The sequence below is a fragment of the Staurois parvus genome, unplaced genomic scaffold (genome assembly GCF_062004578.1).
Source record: "Staurois parvus isolate SC_StPar_1 unplaced genomic scaffold, SC_StPar_1.0 ptg001336l, whole genome shotgun sequence".
NCBI classification, from domain to species: domain Eukaryota; kingdom Metazoa; phylum Chordata; class Amphibia; order Anura; family Ranidae; genus Staurois; species Staurois parvus.
Genome location: NW_028319132.1, coordinates 886689 through 910909, shown reverse-complemented (window position 1 = coordinate 910909; position 24221 = coordinate 886689). Strand labels below are relative to the sequence as shown.

At 43.2% G+C, this 24221-nt stretch overlaps 1 protein-coding gene across 1 annotated transcript; it reads left to right on the top strand.

The window, feature by feature from the left end:
• Positions 1–5214: 5214 nt before the first annotated feature.
• Positions 5215–13429, top strand: LOC149436813 (beta,beta-carotene 15,15'-dioxygenase-like; the record flags this gene model as incomplete). Its single annotated transcript, XM_089661442.1, has 3 exons — positions 5215–5309; positions 8158–8269; positions 12866–13429. Coding segments are annotated over 3 exons (362 nt in total), but the record flags the coding sequence as incomplete, so codon positions are not given.
• Positions 13430–24221: the final 10792 nt, after the last annotated feature.

The following is a 24221-nucleotide window of genomic DNA, read 5'->3' as shown; positions in this document are numbered from 1 at the left end:
GGGGTTACCGCTTTTGGTGCTGAAATTTTACCCCGAGCTACACTCGGGAATACCGCCAGGTAGGTTAAAGAGGAATTCAAGGAGTGGAAGAAGTGACGGAACTGTAGATAGGTATATCTAGCCAATATAGGTATTCTGGGTTTCCATGCCCTAATCTTCTCAAATGACCGAATCCTGCGCGAGACAGGATTAATCAGATGGCGCAGTTGAAATATCCCATTAACTGCCCAAGGGCTCATCTGTGGGTATGACAGACTATCCGGGAGCTCCGGGTTATATAAAATGTTTAATAATGGAGAGCACATGGACAGTAACTGCTGGGTTTTCACACAGGTTAACCAAACTTTGAGGGTGAATTTAATAGATTCAAGCAAAGGGGGGGGGGGGGAATAGTGGCGATGTATAATGAAAAGGGCGTAATAATGAACGTGTGTGGATCGGATAAATATTGCCTAATTCAATCTCCACCCATTTATTCTGAGGTTTTTGGGTGAACAATGATAGCGTTTGTCTCAGATGAGTAGCTAGATAATACTTGATAATATTTGGTACCCCTAAGCCTCCATTATTTCTAGATGACAAAAGAACCGTTCTCGAATTCTGGGCTTTTTAGCATGCCAAATAAATCTAAGAAATGCTCGTTGTAAGGTCTGCAGTTGAGCATGAGGGATTGCGATTGGTAGAGTCTCAAAAAGGTAAAGTAGTTTTGGCAAAATTGACATCTTTAACCTCCCTGGCGGTATTCCCGAGTGTAGCTCGGGGTAAAGTTTCAGTACCACAAGCGGTAACCCCGAGCTACACTCGGGAATACCATGCGGTGTTGCTCCGGCATCCCTTCTGCACTTACCTTGTCCTGCGCTCCCGCGATGTCCCCCCTGCAGTGTCCTCGGCAATGTAATCCGGCGGATGCCGGTATCTGTCTTCTGGGTTCCGTCCCCTGCAACGTCAGGATGTACGGGGGATGGAACAGCAGGAAATTTGAAAATGACAAAAAGTGACATTCACTAAAACACTAAAATCACATAGTAAAACATTACTGTATCAAACCATTTCACATACGTTTTGTCCCGAGTGCTTTGTCCTGTGCCCTGCCTTCATTTTTACTGTTCTTATTGCCTGGAAACTGAGAAAAGTCCATGGCATCTAAAAAGAGTCCCTTTAGGTCAAAAGCGGTTTTAGACCAGCTAGAGAACAGCGATAGTAAATCAGAACCACTTGCAGAATTGAGTGATAATGATTCGTGGGGAAATTCGTCATCAGACACTTAAAACGGTTTTGCTACTTTGCTCAGCGATGTGCGAACTTGGCGCTATATTTCAAATTTCAGTGTTTTTGGTTTGATTACATTATTGAATTAAATTTATTATTATTATATTAATATTTATGATTATTTATTAAAATATAATTTCTGATTTCATGTTTCAAGTTTTATCCTACCCGGGATGTTTACTAGACTCTTGTTTGGACAGATTTCAGTGAGTTATTGCTAAGAATTACAGGCCTACAATATAAAATGCCAAATTTCCATGCAAAATAATGGTACCGCTTTCAGCAGCAAAAATCTGAAATAATCATACCGCCAGGGAGGTTAAGGCATTTACTCTACCCAGGAAAGATATCTTATAAGAATCCCACTGATTTAGAAGACCATACATTTCCTGAAACATTGGGGGGTACTTAGCTTCAAACAACTGAGCATAAGTTAGGGGATCAGTAACATTTTAAAGTATCATTACTGTGGGGAAACATACATTTTATTCTGCTGCTTGTTCTATTTACTGCAACATTCAAATTACATATTTGGTACAACTCAAGTTATTTACAAAAGTAATTGTTCTTTTTTTACATTTTGCATATATTTAATTTTTCTCATAATCCATCAGTAATTTAATGTTCTTACGGATTTAAAATAAAACAGACATACCCTAAACCATGCATTTTTTAACAGTAAACCCTTAACCTCCCTAGCGGTATTCCCAAGTGTAGCTCGGGGTAAAATGTCAGTACCAAAAGCGGTAACCCCGAGCTACACTCGGGCTTACCATGCGGCGCTGCATAGGGAGTCCCTGCAGAGCTTACCTTGTCCTTTGCTCCCGTGATGTGTCCCCTGCGGCGTCCCCTGCTATCTCCTCCGGCTGATGCCAGCATCCGGCTTCTGTGTTCCGGTCCCTGTGACGTCGGGACGTACGGGCGCCACCGGCGGGAAATTTGAAAATTTTAAAAAATTTGATTTTTTTCCAAACAAATTTTACATAGCAAAACATTGCTGTTTCAACCCATTTCACATACATTTTGTCCCTAATGCTTTGTCCTGTGCCCTGCCTGCATTTTGTCTGTTCTTTCTGCCTGGAAACTGAGAAACGTCCATGGCGTCGAAAAAGTGTCCCTTTAGGTCAAAAGCGGTTTTAGACCGTTGCTGTTCTAGAGAACAGCAATAGTAAATCAGAACCACTTGCAGAATTGAGTGATAATGATTCGTGGGGAAATTCGTCATCAGACACTGAAAACGATTTTGCGACTTTGCTCAGCAATGTGCGAACTTGGCGCTCTATTTAAAATTTCAGTGTTTTTGGTTTGATTATATTATTGAATTAAATGTATTATTATTATATTATTATTTTTTATGATTATTTATTAAATTATAATTTATGATTTCGTGTTTCAAATTTTATCCTACCCGGAATGTTTAATAGACTCTTGTTTGGACAGATTTCAGTGAGTTATTCCTAAAAATTACAGCCTACAATAAAAAAAACTACATATTTCCATGCAAAATAATGGTACCGTTTTCAGCACAAAAAAATCTGAAATAATCAGACCGCTAGGGGGGTTAAAGATAACAATGTATGTATTTACTTAATAATATTTTTTTTCCAACAAATAATATCAAATGGAAACATGAAACAGGAAATTAAACTGTTAAATAATGGTGGGCAGCACAGTGGCTAAATGGTTAGCACTTTCACCTGGCAGTACTAGGGTCGTTGGTTCGAATCCCAACCATGGCACCACCTGCCTGGAGTTTGCATGTTCTCCCTGTGCCTGCGTGGGCTTCCTCCAGGTACTCTAGTTTCTTCCCGCTCTCCAAAGACATGCTGGTAGGTCAATTGGATCCTGTCTAAATTGGCCCTACTATGTGTATGTATCAATGTGAGGGACCTTAGATTGTATACCCCTTGAGGGTCAGGGACTGATGTGAATGTACAAAATATACAAAAGCGCTGCGTAAATTGACGGTGCTTTATAAGTACCTTAAATAAATAAATAGTGCATATACAGGGTGATCTACTGAAATGAATGGGTTAAGTAGTAAAACAAAGGTTAAATAAGGGCATTTCCTGGTTAATTAGGAGATAACTAATTCTCTGTGAACACAATAAACAATCTGTGTTGGTTGCAGCACTCATAGATCACTGTCTGTCAGAGAACTGAGGAGATAAGACAGCTGCTGTATTAAGCAGGCCATACATTGGTCGCATTCCAAATGATTTTTCGATTGAAAACATTGTTCGGCCTGTAATCCGATGGTGCCAGCAATGATTTCGAAAATCAGTTGTTTTTCACAAATTTTCCAGCACGCCCGATAAACGAAATGGAGAGGAACCACGAAAATCATCCGGTGCCATTGCCCCACTAACAGAGCAAAAATCGGCCGATTATACTTAGGTCTGATTTTTGAACTAAAAAGCGTTTGAAAATCAACCCATGTATGGCCGACCTTACTTTTGTTATTGTTTACATATGTTCCACTGAATGATCACTGTGATTGGCTGTCAGAGTGATCCTTCAATGAGGAAGGCTTCCAACTGGCTCCCAATCGTAGGATTGGGAGCTCATCTTTCTACAGACAACAGGTTTTATAGGGCTGAGCAGGGTGGGGATCGGATCAGGGGATATATGAAACTGCAGGCAATCTCCTGGATGTACAGGAGATGCCTTGTGTACAGAGGGGGAGGTTTTAGGGACGTGTGTAACACACCGATGGTAGGCAACTGGTTAATACATTCTCTGCATTCAGGTAAGAGACCTTCTGTGATTAGCCCCCCCCCCCCCACATCCCCCCAAAAATACTTGCCTGAGCCCAATCTCGATCCAGCGCTGTGTCCAGCAGCTCTCTCTGCTCTCTCTCTCCTTACTGGACATGGAGGCAGCAGTAGGAGCCAGACTGAATACGGCTTCCAGACTCATTCACCTTACCAACCGCTCCGTTTCCGCCACCCCCCTCTGCCAATCCCTCCACTGGCTTCCGATTGCACAACAGATCAAATTTAAAATCCTAACACTGACGCACAAAGCTGTCCACCATACTGCCCCCGAACTACATCACCGACCTAATATCCAAGTACCGCCCAGCACGCACACTCCGCTCCTCACAAGACCTCCTTCTCTCTAGTTCCCTGGTCTCCTCCTCCCATGCCCGCCTCCAGGACTTCTCCAGGGTGTCACCCATCCTCTGGAACTCCCTGCCCCAACTCATCAGATTATCACCTACTCTCCTCTCCTTTAGGCGCACCCTGAAAACCCATCTCTTCAGGGAAGCCTACCCCACCCCCTCCTAACCTGCCGACCTCCTCCACTCTTCCTACCACTCCGTCCCCCACAGCTATCTCCTCCTGTGCCACCATCCCCTCCCTCCTAGATTGTAAGCTCGAAAGAGCAGGGCCCTCGATCCCCTCATGTTTTGCATTGTATTGTTATTGTTCTGTCACATGTTCTGTCCCCCTTTGTAATGTACAGCGCTGAGCGAACCATTGGCGCTTTATAAATACTGTATAATAATATAATAATAATAATTGGCTTCTGCTGCTGTCAGTCACAGTCTGTGAGGAGACAGTGGGGGAAGGGAACTGAGCTGCACTGTGTGTGTCAATGGACACACAGAGCATGGCTTGAGAGAGAGAACCCGCATGAGTGCTCCCAAAGCAAGCGGCTTGCTATGGGGGCACTCAGAAGGGGGGAGGAGCCAGGAGTACTGGCGGGGGACACCAGGAGAGGAGGATCAGGGCTGCTCTATGCAAAACCATTCCGCAGACTAATAAGTATGACATGTTTGTTATTTAAAAAATGTACTTTTAGAATCACTTTAGTGTCATTCATACTGTCTACCTAACCTATAGCCATCATTTTTATCCAATAAAAAATGGAAAAAGTAGTAATAGCTCGTGTCTTTATATTTTCCTGACTGGTATGTAATCTTGTGTCTTGTCCTCCTAGGAATTGAACTACCTAGAATTAACTATGCTTACAATGGCAAGAAGTACAGATATGTTTATGCGTCTCATGTTGAATGGCGTCCAATTCCCACCAGGGTAAGGATCACAGCTTGCATCTTTATGTGCCAAATGAGCTATCCAAGTTCAGTATGCCATTGACAGACAATCTCCTAACCCCAGAAGAATGAACTTTCAATTATGGTGAATGCCAGGCAGGAGAATCGCTCCTACTTTTTGATATCATTATAACTGCAATAAAAGCTGCTTGTCACAGTTATAACTGAATACAATGGGGTTGATTTACAAAAGGCAATTAGACTGTGCAGTTGCTCCAGAGCTTAGTAAATGAGAACTCTACTGACTTCCATCATCCAATCATGTGCAAGCAAAATTGCAGTTTTTTTTTACATTTTCCTTGCATGTGATTGGGTATTCTTTGCAAAGGGAAGCTTTACTTCATTTACTTAATTCTGGAGCAACTACACTTGCAGAGTGCAACTGTCCTTTGCAAAGTGCACAGTCTATTTGCCTTTCGTAAATCAACCTCAATGCCGCTTCAATCTTCTTTATTGCACTGCTCCAACAAATGCTTTAATCCCTTGACGCCGACGTCACACATATATGCGGCCTCACAGAACTGGGCTTTTTTCCGTGGAGCCACATATTTGCGTACCTGTCTTTGTGCTGGGAGTGCGCCGCTCGGCATGCTCCCAGCACAAAGACCGCTGTGTCACTGAGAGCACCGGGTCCCGTTCTAATGACCGGGACCCGGGACTACCGATTCCGGGTCACGTGATCGCTGTGATAGCCTCTGATTGGCTATCACAGTGATCAGTCACTGTACAGCCCGGCCCCCTTGTTTTTTTCTCTCTCTATGAATGGAGGAGAGAGATATATTGTATCTCTAACTCCTGGCATAGAGAGAAAAAAAAAATGTTTGTAAAAAAAAAGATAAATAACTAAATAAATATTAAAAAATAAAGAAAAAATACCTAGATCAAAGTTTGATCTAGTTCAGTGCCAGGGTTAGTGTTTGGGTCAGGGTCAAAGGTCAAGGTCAAAAGGTCAGTGTCAAAGGTCAGGATTTAGAAAAAAATTTGGTATCAGCGTCAGTTAGTGTCAGTATCAGTGTGTTTTAGGTTAAAAAAAAAGACAAAAACAAAATGCGCATTATTGTTTCTGGGCTGTACTGCGGGTACAAACAACAAATAACATACACATATATGGTATCGCTGCGATCGTTAAGAGCTGGAGAATTTATTTTGGGTTGTTCTTTGGTGGTAGGTTATTGTAGTAACAAGAAACACACAGCTAAATAAAAAAAATATTTTTTTTTACTTTTTTGGGCCAGTTTTCCTTTGATAATAAAAAAAATCAGAAGATATCCATTACCATTTACCATCAAATGAAAGCCCAATTTGTCCTGAAAAAAACACGGTATAATCCACCTGGATGTATGAAGTAGTTGTGATGATATGAACGGTTTTACTAACACATGTCAATGTTGCAGAATTGTGCTTAGGCATTTAGATTTGTTTTACCTTTAGGCATGAAGGGGTTAATCAAAGTGGAGTTCCAGATGTTTTTGTGTTTATTAAAAGTCAGCAGCTACAAAAACTGCAGCTGCTGACTTTTAATAAACACACACTTACCTGTCCCAGGATCCAGCAATGTGCTCACCCGTGCTGTCCCTTCTCTTCTGCTCTCCCCGGCGCCCGCATCTCAATTGTGGGTACCAGGCTGTGACAGCTTGCAGCTTCACAGCCGAGTGCCCACTGCACACGTGCGAGTCTTGCTGCGCCTCCCGATTGGTCCTGCAGTCTTCTGGTACCTGTGAAGGTTCCCAGGAGTCTGCGGCAGGAAGGAGGGGGGAGGAACTTCCAGCTCACTTTGCTGCGGCGATCTGAGCTGGAAGTGGGAGTAAGTACCTGTCAAGACCAGGTATCTGCTCTCCCCCCCAAAGGTGCCAAATATGGCAGTGGAGAGGGGGAGGAGGCAAACAAGTGGAGCTTTCACTTTTGGGTGGAACTCTGTTTTAACATCTAAACCCAAAAAACAAAAATGTAGTTGGTTACCAGTCCTCCAGATGTGGTGGCTGCATTTGTTTTTTGTCAGGCTTTGTTCTCATTGTTTCGCCAGGTGATACTTCTGCCCTGTGCGTGTCATGCGAAAATGTGCAAAAAAAGTGGGAAAATGCGCATTCATGCGACATGCAGATGTAAGGCCCATAGAGTGCCTACACACTGAATGAAGGAGCAACAGAGACACCATAGGACAGCAGCATGGGGGGAGGGGAGTGTTAGATGTACTAGCAGATTTAAAAGCACTAACATTGAAGCCAAACTGCAGCTAATACTTTTTAGGCAGTTAGGGCTAGTTCTCAGTTTTTTTCTGCATCCAAAACGCATAGTGGTTGCAGTTCCAGTGCGTTCCAGTTCCAAAAAAAAAGTAGAACATGCTACATTTTTCCTGTACAGAACTGTACTGGAACGAGGTAAAATGCATAAAAATGCACCGAAACACATAAACATGCAGCAGTGAGAGCTGTGAAAATGTTGAATAGACTCCCTCAAGAGTTGGTTCTGGCCAGCTCAGTGGATTGCTTTAAAAAAGTCCTGGATTATTGGATTTGTCTCAACCCTGTAACTGCAACATCTGCAGGAGAGCCTGAAAAACAACAGACTTACCCGTCAGATCACCAGGAGAAAATAAAAAGAGAGTCTAAAAAAGAAAACGAATGCAGCCACCACATCTAAGAATTGATAACATGCAATATATTAAATGTTTGCTTTTTGGTTTAATACAGCTTTAAGTCTTACATATTTTTGAAACAACAAAGTATACAAATGTGAATTTAATCAAACCTGATATTTTTCTAAATGTTATCTTCTGTGCATGTGTTTGCTGTGTAGAGCCTTTGTAATAACTGGTGTACGTTATTTAGATAGTGAAGTTTGACCTTGTTACCAAGGAAATGCTAGAATGGACTGATGATACGTGCTGGCCTGCTGAACCTTTGTTTGTACCACATCCAGATGCCAAAGAAGAAGACGATGGTAAGTTTCAATTGGATTCCTCTTACTACTTTCACAAAGTATGTAACAAACATGGCCAATTTACACCCAACGTTTCATGAAAGCTTTGACTATAGTGCTCATTTATACCTATGCATTTTAATGCATACATTTTAATACACATCAATAAATGTAGTCAAGATAGTCATGGATCTGAATGGTGCTAGTTCACATCTGTGTGACATTTTGATGCATCAACACACATTGATCCTGGGTTCAAATATATGGGGTGCGGTATATTGCATGTGACCAGGGGCGGACTGACCATTTGGAAACTCAGGCACTGCCTGAGGGCCTGGGTTCAGTAGGGGGCCCCATGAAATGCCTCTGGTACCTTTTTCATAGGCTTTTTTGAGTTTGGGCAAGGACACAGGGGCCCCATGAACCCCTATTGCCATGAGTTGTCAGTCCGCCCCTGCATGTGATTCGCACAGGAACCGCACCGCATTCCTGTGCAAATCACATGCGATTTGTGTGCGGTGCAATGGGAGCCATATATTTTGATAATGTGCACCGCACGAAACGCGTCAGTGGGGCTGCAGTATCTGGACGTCTGACCACCGCAGGTGGTCATCCTGATTAATATCTGGTCAGTGTTGCTTTTGCATTTTTACCTTTACTATACATGTTGTACCTTTAAATAAACTCAGTTTATACGGTATCACACTATGTGGTGTCCCTTATTGGGCTCTCTTCTATGAGAGACCCCACTTGCAGAATCTGCTCTAAAAGGGGACCCCGGATGGTGACACGCTTGAGACACGCTTATGAAATTTGAAGTATATACCCAAGGTGTTATTGGAAGGTGTAGGATCTTGTCCCTATCTTGGCCATTGATCGCTATCTGATACCACAGGATAAACCCTACATGCGTTTTTTTGACGCACTTCTGGTGAGTGCGCAACTTTTACCTCAGATTCACCGTGTGATACACAGAATCTCATCCCACGCACCTACTAGGATCTATTAGATCCCCACGTTTGACCTATTTTGGGACTTGTTCATCTCACTTAACTTCACTGCAGTGTGATTTGACATTTGCACTTTATTATATATGTTATATATGCCATTTTACTATTATAGCGCTGCACCTTATATATGGTTTTAGATATATATATGTTTATGAACTTTATTGGAAGGTTCTCTCTTGGTTACCTTTTGGTGTTCTAGCCGCTTTGAGATCTCCGGATAGCGCTCGCATATTATCTTTTCATTATATATTTTGTATGGCTCTAATCGCATGCACCCGCACCAAAAACGTGCAGGGCTTTTTTTTGGTCTGCACTAGAATCGTATCGCATGGGTATTCACACCTATGCGATCTGATTCTGCACATCACACCAAGTTTTGCGAACCGCTTTCGGGGTGTTGTTAACTTAACATACGCACCCGCAGCGGTTCGTATGAAGGGGGTGCGATTCTGATGCGGTGAGGAATTCGCACAGAAAATGCTGCAAATTCCGCACCGCATCAGTGTGAACAGGGCTCAAGGATCTAATGACAATGACAGCACATGATACTGCATAAGGCACATAAAAAGATATGACAACATGCACACAAAGGTGTGACTCCAGCCTTGGTGGACCCACTGGTCAGAATGGTATAGTACAGCAGAAGACAAACAATAAAACTTTAGGGAACTCTGAGTTCCTTTCAGCTTTTTTCCATAAGGGCTGATGCCGTCCGGTACGTTTTTTTGCATCAAAAATGCATGCACATTGTTTTCCATGTATTCCAATGGCCCTATGTCCCACCAGTGCAGTCAGTTCCAGTCAGTTTCCGGTGCAGAAAAAAAAGTATTTTTACGCAAAAGCAGAAGAAAAACTTGTGACCATGTATTCCTATGAGTTCTACGCACTGATCCGTTGAGGGTCCAGTGTGTTTTGTAAAATCCTACTTGCTGCATTTTTGGTGCAAGTTTGGTACAGTACAAAAACAGCACCAAAAACACACTTCTCCATTAAAGTCAATGGAAAACATGGCAAAACACAACAAAAACGCACCCTCGTTGCATATCTTGTAAAAAAAAATGCACCGCAAACGCATTATGCGTTTCTGACGTGTTTTTTCTATGGATCAGTGTGAAAGTAATCACTGAGAGTTCAATTGTAGACCTAAAATGGTCTATAGAGAAAGCTGCAATTATATGAAAGTCTTGACTATTACTTTATAGTTGGAGCCCCAGCCCACCCATTTGCTGATCCTCCCTACTGCTCTTTTAAAGAAGTAAACCCAACCATAAAATCTTACAAAATCTTCAGCAGTAGTACCTCTCTTTCCCTTGTACAGACCCCTCAGCACTAGAACCCCACTTTCCCCAGTACAGACCCCTCAGCAGTAGTACCTCCCTTTCCCCAGTACAGACCACTCAGCAGTAGAACCACCCTTTCCCCAGTACAGATCCCTCAGTAGTAGAACCCCCCCTTTCCCCAGTACAGACCCCTCAGTAGAACCCCCCTTTCCCCAGTACAGACCCCTAAGCAGTAGAACCCCCCTTCCCCAGTACAGACCCCTAAGCAGTAGAACCCCCCTTTCCCCAGTACATACCCCTCAGCAGTAGAACCACCCTTTCCCCAGTACAGATCCCTCAGTAGTAGAACCCCACTTTCCCCAGTACAGACCCCTCAGTAGAACCCCCCTTTCAGCAGTAGAACCCCCCTTTCCCCAGTACAGACCCCTCAGCAGTAGAACCACCCTTTCCCCAGTACAGACCCCTCAGCAGTGGAACCCCCCTTTCCTCAGTACAGTCCCCTCAACAGTAGAACCCCCCTTTCCCCAGTACAGACCCCTCAGCAGTGGAACCACCCTTTCCCCAGTAGAGACCCCTCAGCAGTAGAACCCCCCTTTCCCCAGTACAGACCCCTCAGCAGTAGAACCCCCCTTTCACCAGCACAGACCCCTCAGCAGTAGAACCCCCCTTTCCCCAGTACAGACCCCTCAGCAGTAGAACCCCCCTTTCACCAGCACAGACCCCTCAGCAGTAGAACCCCCCTTTCCCCAGTACAGATCCCTCAGCAGTAGAACCCCCCTTTCCCCAGTACAGACCCCTCAGCAGTAGAACCTTCCTTTCACCAGTACAGACCCCTCAGCAGTAGAACCCCCCTTTCACCAGCACAGACCCCTCAGCAGTAGAACCCCCCTTTCCCAAGTACAGATCCCTTAGCAATAATGGAGAAAGCTAAGGAGGGGGCACCAGGCTTGGGGAAGGGAGGAGGGAAGAGGATGAGGAGAAGGTTTGGGCAGGTAGGGGGGTACTGGGGGGGGGAAAGGGGCAGAGAGAGGAGGAGGATGAAGGAGGGAGGGGGGAAGGGGAATATGGGTAAAGGGGTGGGGGGGGGGCTGTAGGTGAGGAGCGGGCTGGGGGTTAGGATGGGGGTATGGTGGGATGGTTGGATGGGTGGTTGGGGGATGGGGATGGTGGATAGGGCTGGAAGGTAAAATGACCTCAAAGGGGGAGATGAGAAGGCTGCAAAAAGCTAGGTGGCAAGAGGGAATGTATGAACTGCTCAAGAGGGTGACAACAAAAAAACCCGCTGGAAGTAAGATGGATGGTGATGGTAAATGGTGAGTGGGTGAGATGATGACAGGATGAGAGCAGCTGGAGACACATGCGGGGGAGATGCGGGAAGTTAATGAGCTGTGCAGTGGATGAAAGGAGGAGAGCAGCTAGAGACATATGCGGTGGAGGGGAAGATGTGGGAAGATAATGGATGACAGGAAGAGAGCAGCTGGCGACACATGCAAGGGAAGGTATCGGCGGCAGTGACAGGTGGCTAAAGTGGAAATGACAAGCCGGTTGGTTGTAATATAATGGATGACAAGGCTGAGAAAGGAAACTGATAATGAGTGGACAGTACAGTTTTTGCCAGTGGGCTGGACTGATTGTATGCAGGATTAGGACACCACCTCTATGGGCGGTACAGACAGCCGGCTCTGAGTCCTGGTCCGCCCACTACAGAGAAGTACATCTCTTCTTGCTGTATAGAACTACAGATGGGAAGGGCCAAGGGGGCTGGGGGAATAGGAGGAATAGCAGCCACTGGTCTTGCAAACAGAAAGCCATAGGGGATTAACGGTTTCATTTGAAAATATTCAGCCTATTTCAGAGCAATTACTGAGTTAACAAGAAGATGGAGGACATATTCGGTAAAGGTAGGAACTCAGCAAAAAGGACATTTAAAAAAGTTTTCCTTTCTCCAGTAATTAACACTCTTCTAACGACAACTTCAAAAGAAGATTGGATACATCTCTAAACTGAAAATCTTAAAATGTATCTTCCCTGTCTATACAGTTGACAATAAAAGCTAAGATGTCATTTACAACCAGGGGCGGACTGACCATTTGGAAACTCGGGCACTGCCTGAGGGCCCGGGGTCAGTAGGGGCCCCAGGAGATGCCCCTGGTATCTTTTTCATAGGCTTTTTTGAGTTTGGGCAAGGACACAGGGGCCCCATGATCCCCTATTGCCCGGGGGCCCCATGAGTTGTTAGTCCGCCCTTGTTTACAACATGCAGTAAATGGTCCTTCTTTCAGAATTTCTCAACAAATACTCATTATATATTTATTTTGTCATTTCAGGGGTAATATTATCTTCCATCGTGTCTTCCAACCCAAATAAACCTGCATTTCTACTCGTACTGGATGCCAAAACATTTAAAGAAATAGGTCGTGCCAATATCAATGCCAACATACATCTGGACCTGCATGGAATCTTCATCCCACACAATAACTGAGCAGTGACCCAATAAATGTATTACTATACACTGCAAAATTGCAGCAATCACCATCAACACTGTTACAGCAGACCTGAAAGAAGAAAAGTTGCTGAACCACCAAAAATATAGAAACCAAAACATTTTCAAGTTCGATAAGAAGCCAGCATCATGGCCTATAGTGACCATGGCTGATAAGTAAGTTGTCATGTAATTTTTTCTGTGACACATAATTCAGGATGAAGAGGTTTTATTTCTGTTATTTGTGTTTGTTTGTTCCTCCAGTGCTCCATTTACAGCTTGTATTAGTACCACATGCCATAAAAAAAGAGTAAGGGGATGCAGGTCTGCTGCAGTGAATGTAGAACAACAGCACAGTTGGCGTACAGACAGGAAAGGAAAAGTAATTTTTCTTGCCCTTTATTGTACACTATTGAGAATGACAATATTAGAAAAAGGATATCTGAGATATCAATGAATTATTTACATTTTAATTAAAAGCTGTGATGACTCCCAGAGCATGCTGGGATTTTGGTCCACAGATGTGAATTTTTAATTTTAAGTTTTTATAAATAATTATAATTCACATGTCAGTTTTGATCTGTGTTTATATATATATATATATATACACACACACACTATATTGCCAAAAGTATTGGGATACCCGCCATGCACATGAACTTTAATGGGTTCAATATTGAGTTGGCCCACCATTTGCAGCTATAACAGCGTCAACTCTTCTGGGAAGGCTCTCCACAAGGTTTAGGAGGGTGTCTATGGGAATGTTTGACCATTCTTCCAGAAGCACATTTGTGAGGTCAGGCACTGATGTCGGACGAGAAGGCCTGGCTCGCAGTCTCCGCTATAATTCATCCCAAAGGTGTTCTATTGGGTTGAGGTCAGGACTCTGTGCAGTCCAGTCAAGTTCCTCTACCCCAAACTTGCTCATTCCTAGATTGTAAGCTCGAAAGAGCAGGGCCCTCAATCCCCTCATGTTTTGCATTGTATTGGTATTGTTCTGTCACATGTTCTGTCCCCCTTTGTAATGTACAGCGCTGAGCGAACTATTGGCGCTTTATAAATACTGTATAATAATAATAATCCTTGCTTTGTGCACTGGTGCACAGACATGTTGAAAGATGTAAGGCTTGGATGCAGCTGCTCGGCCATAAAAACCCACTCCATGAAGCTCTCCACACCATAATCACTCTTCTGCATCTACGCCTCCTCCCTTGGCCAACTCATACACTCTCACGGCTTCAACTACCATCTCTATGCCGACGACACGCAAATCTGTCTCTCGACCCCCCACCTCACCCCCTCAGTCTCCACCCAATTCACAAGCCTACTGAACGACATATCAGACTGGATGTCGCTCCACTTCCTTAAACTGAACCTCTTCAAAATCGAGCTCCTAGTCTTCCCCCCAGCCCGCACACCACCCCTACTACTCCATCACGTCCAACAATGCCACCATCAGGCCCGCCCCGCTGGCCAGAGTACTTGGTGTCATACTTGACTCCAATCTATCCTTCCAGCCCCAAGTTCAATAACTAACAAACTCATGCAGACTCCACCTCCGCAACATCGCCAAAATTTGCACGTTCCTAACCCCAGAAACCACTAAGCAGCTCATCCTCTCCCTCATCATATCACGACTCGATTACTGCAACTCCCTCCTCACTGGCCTGTCCTGCCACAGGCTATCCCCGCTTCATTCGATCCTGAATACGGCAGCCAGACTCATCCACCTTACCAACCGCTCCGTTTCCGCCACCCCCCTCTGCCAATCCCTCCACTGGCTTCCGATTGCCCAACAGATCAAATTCAAAAACCTAACACTGACGTACAAAGCTGTCCATCATACTGCCCCAAACTACATCACCGACCTAATATCCAAGTACCACCCAACACGCACTCTCCGCTCCTCACAAGACCTCCTTCTCTCTAGTTCCCTAGTCTCCTCCTTCCATGCCCGCCTCCAGGACTTCTCCAGGGCATCACCCATCCTCTGGAACTCTCTACCCCAATCCATCAGACTATCACCTACTTTCCTCTACTTTAGGCGCACCCTGAAAACCCACCTCTTCAGGGAAGCCTACCCCACCCCCTGCTAATTGCCGACCTCCTCCACTCCTCCTACCACTCCATCCCCCACAACCATTTCCTCCTGTACCACTATCCCCTCCCTCCTAGATTGTAAGCTCCAAGGAGCAGGGCCCTCGAACCCCTCGTGTATTGCATTGTATTGTTATTGTACTGTCTCATGTATTGTCTCCCATTGTAATGTACAGCGCTGAGCGAACTGTTGGTGCTTTATAAATACTGTATAATAATAATAATCAACCCCTCCACCAAACTTTACACTTGGCACAATGCAGTCAGGCAAGTACCATTCTCCTGGAAACCACCAAACCCAGACATGTCCATCATATTGCCAGATAGAGAAGCGTGATTTGTCTCCACTGCTGTACAGTCTAGTGGCAGCGTGCATTACACTTGGTGATTTAAGGCTTGGATGCAGCTGCTTGGCCATGGAAACCCATTCCATGAAGCTCTCTACACACTGTTGTTGTGCTAATCTGAAGGCCACATGACGTTTTGAGGTCTTTAGCTATTGGCTCTGCAGACAGTTGGTGATTTCTGCGCACTGTGCGCTTCAGCATGCGCTGACCCTGCACTATCATGAGGCCTACCACTTCATGGCTGAGTTGCTGTTGTTCCCAGTTTCTTCCACTTTGTTATAATACCACTAACAGTTGGAATATTTAGTAGCAAGGATGGACATGGATGGACTTATTGCACAGATGGCCACCTATCACGGCACCACGCTTGAATTCACTGAGCTCCTGACAACGACCCATTCTTTAACAAATGTTTGTAGAAGCAGTCTGCATGCCTAGGTGCTTGATTGTATACACCTGTAACCATGGAGGTGATTGGAACACCTGAATCCAATGATTTGGAGGGATGTCCCAATACTTTTGGCAATATAGTGTATATATATATATTAATAATTAGGTTTAAGACTGGTGGCAAACTTTAAAACTGGTGATAAAAGAAGGGTAATGTCTATGTCTAGAGATCAGGTGTATAAAGGCACCTTCTTAGAGGCTAAAGGATCATTTCTTCCAAAAATAATAATCATAGTTTGATACATCCTGGAGAGTTGAATCATTCACCAAATTCTTTTATGTCATGGAGACTGGTGTCAAAATCTTCATCCTTAAGCTCTCAGTTTCAACCTTGTGCTTCTTTTATCAAAGTTCATGTAAACCCTAACAATTAACTTCTCCTAATTGCTCCCTATTGATCTGTATATCTATTCCATAGGTGTAAAAAAAACCTGTTGATTATATCAAATATTCAGAGCTGTTCTGTTTCTGGTGCACACTTCCTGTGTTATCCCAAGGAGTCTAATCAGCCCTCCTAGTTCTTATCTTGGACCACACAACAATAAGGGTTCTATGTATGAGGGTTCTTCAAAAAGTTTCCACACTGTTTTAAACTCTATTATATATATAAAAGTGCAGAAGCATTTTGAAGACCCTCATATATAAACATCTGCTGGACAGATGTCATAAAAGAGAAGTATGGGATTCACAAAAAAAAAATGTATACTCACCTAGGTGGATGCAGCTTTGATTTGATGCTACATCTGTCCTTGCTGGCCCTGCACTTAGAACTGAGCAATCAAACACGGCTGATCGCTCAGTTCTGCCCTCTGTTCTTAGCAGAGAGTTGTGACTGTCAGTCACTGGCTTTCTGCTGTGCCCTTCCAGTGCTCATTGGAGTGCTGGGCTTTGAAGGGTGCAAGAACGGGTGGCTTAAGCTCTCAGTGGCTGAGACATCTGTTGGTCCAGGCTTCTGGATGGATCTCGACCATTTGGGCAAGATCCTTTCAGAGCTTGGGCTGGCTCTATGACACTAAAGCCTGCTGTCTGCTGAAAATGGGTCACAGGAGTGCAAAACTAACTACACCCATGTGATCCATAAAAGTATAGCCAAAAAAGCTTTGGCTGTACTTCTTATTTAACTGTTCACACAAGCCCCACAAATGTCTGTCATATTGTTTGTAATATATTTATCTCCTATGATCATCATCTCCACCTTCTGCCATAATGCAGAATATATTTAGATTCTTATTGAGGTATTTCAGGAAAATACTGCATTGTGGCCACTAGATGGTGCTGGCAAACCTAGGAGAGAATTATTTTCCAAACAATACAGCAAATGTGTGGTGCTTGTGGAAATGGTTAAGAAATAGACCCTTAGGGGTAAATTTACTAAAACGGGTGCACTCAGAATCTGGTGCAACTGTGCATGGTAGCCAATCAGCTTCTAACTTCAATGTGTTCAATTAAGCTTTGGCAATAAAACCTGGAAGCTGATTGGTATCTGTGCAGAGCCCACGTGTTTACATTGTAGACATGTGAGAGTGGGAAGGTTTGAGTAGTTTAACAAAAAACAAAACTGGGAGGGGAGGGCTGACACCATTCAGTCCATAAAAATGCTGTGTGTTGGCAGCCCACAACAGAACTTAGGAACTGAATGCATTTCTAGCAGATCAACAGGTTTTGTTCTGTACATTCAGGGTGTTTAAAGGGATACAACACGGGGAAATCTGCATACAATATACTGCAAGGATGCACTGCATATGTTTTTGCCCTGAAATGCAGTTTAAAGGGTACGTTGATTTTTTCATTAAAAATTAACACGTGAAATAACTCCAAATATTCTGGCCACCCCTCTGTACTTGGCAGCCCTGCACTACAGGTGTAGCAGTCTGTACAATATACAATGCAATAAACAGCCCCAGAGTGAGCATCCATCATAATGCTTTTTTTTTTTTATTTTAATTTAAATATTTATTAATTTTTCAAAGTAATTACAAACACTTTCATATTCACAATAAATATACATAATTATCTTTTATTACCTTTCTTTTTCCCTCTTAAAACATTTCCCTCTTCCCCCCCTTTTCCCCATCATAATGCTTTTAATGGCAAGTACTGATTGGTCGGCATGACCACCTGACCATGCTGACCAATGAGAAGCATTTCTTTCTTTCATCTGGGACACCTTACCAATGAGTGCTTGCCACTTACATGGCTGTGTATTGCGGTGTACGGTGTACAGACCACTACACTGGTAGCACGGATCATCACATCCTCAATGTGCTGTAGGGTCTGGAGGGGTGGCCAGGATATTTGGCGTTAGTTCACCTTTTTATTTTTTGAAAAAAAGTGAACATATCCTTTATGAGGGAATTTTCCATTCCTGTTTGATTTTTTTAATCTATTTTGCAATATAAAAAAATACTGTCAGAGATGGCCTCCAAGGTGTATTTCTGCTTTTACTAGAGAATGGGGATGCGCTCTATTTTGCCACTGTGCGCTCTACAGGACACTTTTTTATGTGACACTCCACATTTTCTACACCATTGACAAAGCCATATTGTATAAGATGAAATGTTGGGTTTGGGAGGAATTTCTGCACTTCATTAGCACTTTTATTTCACATATTTTTTGGGGGATGTGCCTGCACCTGAGAATGGAGATTGTAATAGGGCTCTTTAGCTGCTGGAAGAGGAACGGTTTATCGACAACTTAGGAAAGGAACCAGGCTGGAAATAGGGGCTGTGGTGTTTTGGAATTCAGGGAGGCCAGTAAGCCCTTTGATAGCCACTGACTTTAGTCTATGTCAGTAGTCAGCTTAGAGGTATTGCAAACAGCGATTACCCCTCCTATAAATACCCCCTTATGTAAGGTGAGGATCCCATACCACCTTTGGGGGCACGTTCCTCCCCCAGCATTTAAATATAGCCCATTTTGGACAAATGTATGGAATAACCTGAGGTTGGGATGTCTCCAACTCTCAATATTATATTTTCATCTCCATATGGTTATGTTTTTGGCACATCCCTATAAGTAGAGTTGAATCATGGTGGAAGTAATTTCATTCTAGTTGTAATATGTTTTAGCTGATATAAAAATAAAGGTTACTTTTTAGGCCCAAGTGGGTTTTTGATGTGCGGGTGGAGTGCATCCCCATTCTATAGTAATTTCGTTTGCATTTCCCACATTAGAGGCCAGCATATATTGACATAATCATCAGGCTATCTGTATAATAGAGTATTTCCACTTTTGCAAATTGGGATCACACTACATTATATTTGTTACATTATCTGCTTCACATAACATAGCTTTTAACTAACATATACAAAAAAAAGTAAAACTGCAGCTTACTTTTGGTAGATGTTCTATTATGGACCATTCAACAAGAAAATCACTACGTAGTTTTCTTTGTTTGAGGGGTCTGTGTTGCTATAATTAACCATGTCTGTACTGTGCAGGCAGATCTTCATTATCAGTTGTAACTAGATTTGAACACTATGGGGGTTATTTACTAAAATTGGAGAGTGCAAAACCTGGTGTAGTAGTGTGTAGAAACCAATCAGCTTCCAGGATTTATTGCCAAAGCTTAATCAATCAAGCTGAAGTTAGAAGCTGATTGGCTACCATGCTCCTGTTTTAGTAAATCACCCCCCCCCCCCATCCTCTCAAAGGGTTAGAGGTTTAGGGGCTAGACTTCTTGCATTGTATGTATGAAGACATACTTGAGACAGACTCCCTCTAATTGTTGAAAAAAACTTGTAGTTATCCATGACACCTTGACTTGAGAAAGATCTATAAGGTAAGAGATGTCTAAAAAAAAAAATTAGACATGCTGTGTGAAAGAGAATACATAAGAAAGAAACATAATAATGGGGTTTTTATAACTTTGACTGCAAAAATGGAAATATGCCTTACGGCTAGGTTCACATCTGTGTGGGTGGTGCGGCTGCGGATCCGCACAAAAATCCGTGCAGCCGCACCACTCACACAGAGGAATACGGACCCGCGGGCAGGTGCCATTAGTTCTAATGGCATGTTGCCCGCACTGGAAATTGCAACCGTACTGGGTTCCCGTGTGAGCTGCGTTTTCAGAAGTGCAGGGACCTCTTCCCTGCGTGTCAACGGGCATGGGAGTCCATTCGAATGAATGGGCTCTTGTGCCTGTGCAAAACACGGCCCGCACGGCTGCACATATGTGAACCAGGGGTGAGGGGTTATTTAAGCTGATCTTTTATTTTCTCCTCATCCTGCCTACTCAGGGAAAGACTGACTTTGTTCTAACAGAGCTGGAGACCCAGAGATACTTTCCAACCTATTAGAAGATTCGCTGCTATAGTAAACTTACTGTCACTACACTGCAAGTCTAAATCTGTTCTGTATGTATTTTTATTGCTGTAAAAACAATCAGATGTGTATATATGTTATATTTTTTTAATAAATGTTGAATATTTGATACATTAAATAGGAAGTATGAGTTTTTATTAATTATTGGCACTGTTTGAGTTGAGCAGTTTCAGGTTAAAATAACTTGTTAGAAAAACATGGAAGCTGTCATTGCTAATTCTGTGCAATACTAGTTGACTGGCTGTCACGCTGACATTCTTGCATCAAGCACACAGATAAATAAATTACTTTCCTGATCTGGGTGCTTGTTAGGGGTCAGTTACTCCAAAAGTATTAAAAATGACATTAAATGCTGTTTATTTTATTTTTTAATTTTATTGAAGTATGTATTCTTAAGATACAAAAATACCTTCTGTTGCTCTCTGCCTCCTCCACAACTCTACAGTTGCAAGAAAAAGTATGTGAACCCCTTGGGATTACATGGAGTTTTGCATCTTTAGCTGACACTCTGGGATTCTTCTTTACCTCATGCAGCATTCTGCGCTGTGCTCTTGCAGTCATTTTTACAGGACGACCACGCCTAGGGAGAGTAGCAACAGTGCTAAACTTTCTCCATTTGTAGACAGTCTGTCTTACTGTGGACACATGAACATCAAGGCTTTTGGAGATACATTTGTAACCCTTTCCAGCTTCATGCAAGTCAACAATTCTTGATCGTAGGTCTTCTGTGAGCTCTTTTCTGCGCGGCATGGTTCACATCAGACAGCGCTTCTTGAAATCAGTAAACCCATAACAGGTGTGTGTTTTTTAAGGGCAGGACAGCTGTCAGCAACACATCCAATATCATCACACTGATTGAAGTCAAGGTTGGCTCACTCCTGGCTCCAATTAGCTCTGGGAGAAGTCATTAAGCTAGGGCCTCACATACTTTTTCCTCCCTGCACTGTGAATGTTTACATGTTATGTGCAATTAAACCATGGCAACATCTAATGTTTGTGTAGTATTATGTTCAGCAGACTGTGTTCTTCTATTGTTGTGACTTAGATGACGTTCAGAGCACATTTTATGCCCAATTCATGCAAAACTCCACGTAATCCCAAGGGGTTCACATACTTTTTCTTGCAACTGTAAATATCTTTTTTGCTACTGTGAACTGACTTCCTGTTACAGGCTGGCTACGTTCTTTCTCCATTTGATCCCAATTCATGTATTGAACAAAAATGTACTGATAATACCCCTACAGCGTATCTTGGTAATGGGTGGGCTGCCCTTGTGAAGTAAGAAACTGCAACAGTTGCCTCAGATCATAGAAACGGTGTTTGTTGAAAATTGAAGTGCCACATCAAGAGCCTAAAATGAAGTTTATCTCAAAAACTATAGCAGGTGCTACAGCCAATGCATTTCAGGGACCACACATTATCCCCTTCATCAGGGCTAAGACATAAATGTAAAAGAAAAAATCATAAAGTTTACAGAGAATGGTTCAAAAAAAAGAAAATATCCAGTGAGCAGCAATTGTGTGGACGAAAATGCCTTGTTGATCTCAGAGGAGAATGGGCAGACTGGTTTGAGATGATAAAAAGGCAACAGTTACTTAAATAACCACTCGATACAACCAAGGTATGCAGAATACCACCTTGTTGAATCTATGCCACAAAGAATTAAGGAAGTTCTGAAGGCAAAAGGGGGTCCAACCCGGTACTAGCAAGGTGTACTTAATAAAGTGACCGATGAGTGTATAATTGGCTGTGAATTAGCACAGCATTTGCCAGCAGCTGGTTCAGGGCTGTGATTGGTGGCAAAGCTCTGTAATCTCTAAACTAAATGATGAGAAATACAAATACAGTGGATATAGAAAGGAATCACCCCCCTTTAAAATAATCGCATTTTGTTTCTTTGCAGCCTGAAATGAAGACAGACACAGTTTTTGTTTTATCCACCTGTATTTATATCCAAATGAAAGATATAACACCAATATGTCAGAATTATTTTTTAAATCAAAAACAGAATCACTGAGTTGTAAAAAGGATCACCCCTTCCTATAAATGACTTGTAAACTTAGGTGTAGCTAACCACCTTCTCAATGACACACAAAGCCATTTGACTTTCAACTGTGATCAGTTGTGGTCATTTTGATTAGCTCAGCATGGAAAGCACTTTCCTGTAGCATTTCGGTCCCTGGTACCAATCACTCACTGTGTTCATTCAGAGGCAAAGTGCTAAGAACCCTTGAGAGCCAAAAGACACTGCTTAACCTGCCTGTAAAAAGGGGTCAGGCACCTCGGGTGAATGTGTATTTATATTTTTGAACACAAGTAGAGAAGAATCATCTCTGAGGACTATTGTATCACAGCTTGATGTTGGGATCTGCATCACATTGGACTATTTAATCATTCCACAGATACTGCATATTTCTTATATACACTGCTAAAAAAAAGTAAAGGAACACTTTGAATACACATCAGATATCAATGGAGAAAAACATCATGCTGGATATCTATACTGATATGGACTGGGTAATGTGTTAGGAACGTAAGGATGCCCCATTGTTTGATGGAAATGAAAATGATCGACCTACAGAGGACTGAATTCAAAGACACCCCGAAAATCAAAGTGAAAAAATGATGCAGCAGGCTAGTTCATTTTACTGAAATTTCATTGCAGCAACTCAGAATGGTACTCAGTAGTTTGTATGGTCCCCATGTGCTTGTATGCATGTCTGACAACATCAGGGTATGCTCCTAATGAGATGACAGATGGTGTCCTGGGCTATTTCCTCCCAGATCTGGACCAGGGCTTCACTGAGCTCCTGGACAGTCTGAGGTGCAACCTGGCAGCGTCAGATGGACCGAAACATGATGTCCCAGAGGTGTTCTATTGGATTTAGTTCAGGCGAGTGTGGGGACCATTCAATGGTATCAATTTCTTCATCCTCCAGGAACTGCCTGCATACTCTCGCCACACGAGTCCTGGTATTGTCGTCCACCAGGAGGAACTCAGGACCCACTGCACCAGTGTAGGGTCAGACAATGGGTCCAAGGATTTCATCCCGATACCTAATGATAGTCAGGGTGCCATTATCTAACCTGTAGAGGTCTGTGCATCCCTCCATGGATATGCCTCCACAGACCATCACTGACCCACCACCAAAACAGTCATGCTGAACGATGTTACAGGTAGCATAACATTCTCCACAGCTTCTCGAGACCCTTTCATGTCTGTCACATGTGCTCAGGGTGAACCTGCTCTCATCTGTGAAAAGCACAGGGTGCCAGTGGTGGACCTGCCAATTCTGGTGTTCAATGGCAAATGCCAATCGAGCTCTATGGTGCCAAGCAGGAAGCAGAGGGCCCTTTAGAGGACGTCAGGCTTTCAGGCCACCCTCATGAAGTCTGATTGTTTGGTCAGAGATATTCACACCAGTGGCCTGCTGGAGGTCATTTTGTAGGGCTCTGGCAGTGCTCATCCTGTTCCTCCTTGCACAAAGGAGCAGATACCGGTCCTGCTGATGGATTAAGGTCTTTCTACGGCCCTGTCCAGCTCTCCTAGAGTAACTGCCTGTCTCCTGGAATCCCCTCCATCCTCATGAAACTGTGCTGGAAGACACAGCAAATCTTCTGGCAATGGCACTTATTGATGTGCCATCCTGGAGGACTTGGACTGCCTGTGCAACCTCTGTAGGGTCCAGGTATTGCCTCATGCAATGATGACATCATTCATGACAAAACGCAAAGGGAAGAGCCAGAGCATATGACATCATTGTGCACTAAAACGTAGCGCCCATCTTGTTGGTTTGAAATTTGCTACCAGAGACATGGTGACATGCTGTTTTGTACTTTTTATGATGTACCTTTTTTACTGAGTTTGAAGCATTAAAATTTATTTTAATTACTACACTATGAAGATCCTTTATATCTTTTGAATTGGACTGTCCTCAATGAGGATAATGCTTTTTTAGGTTCATCCTTGAGTCCATTTAG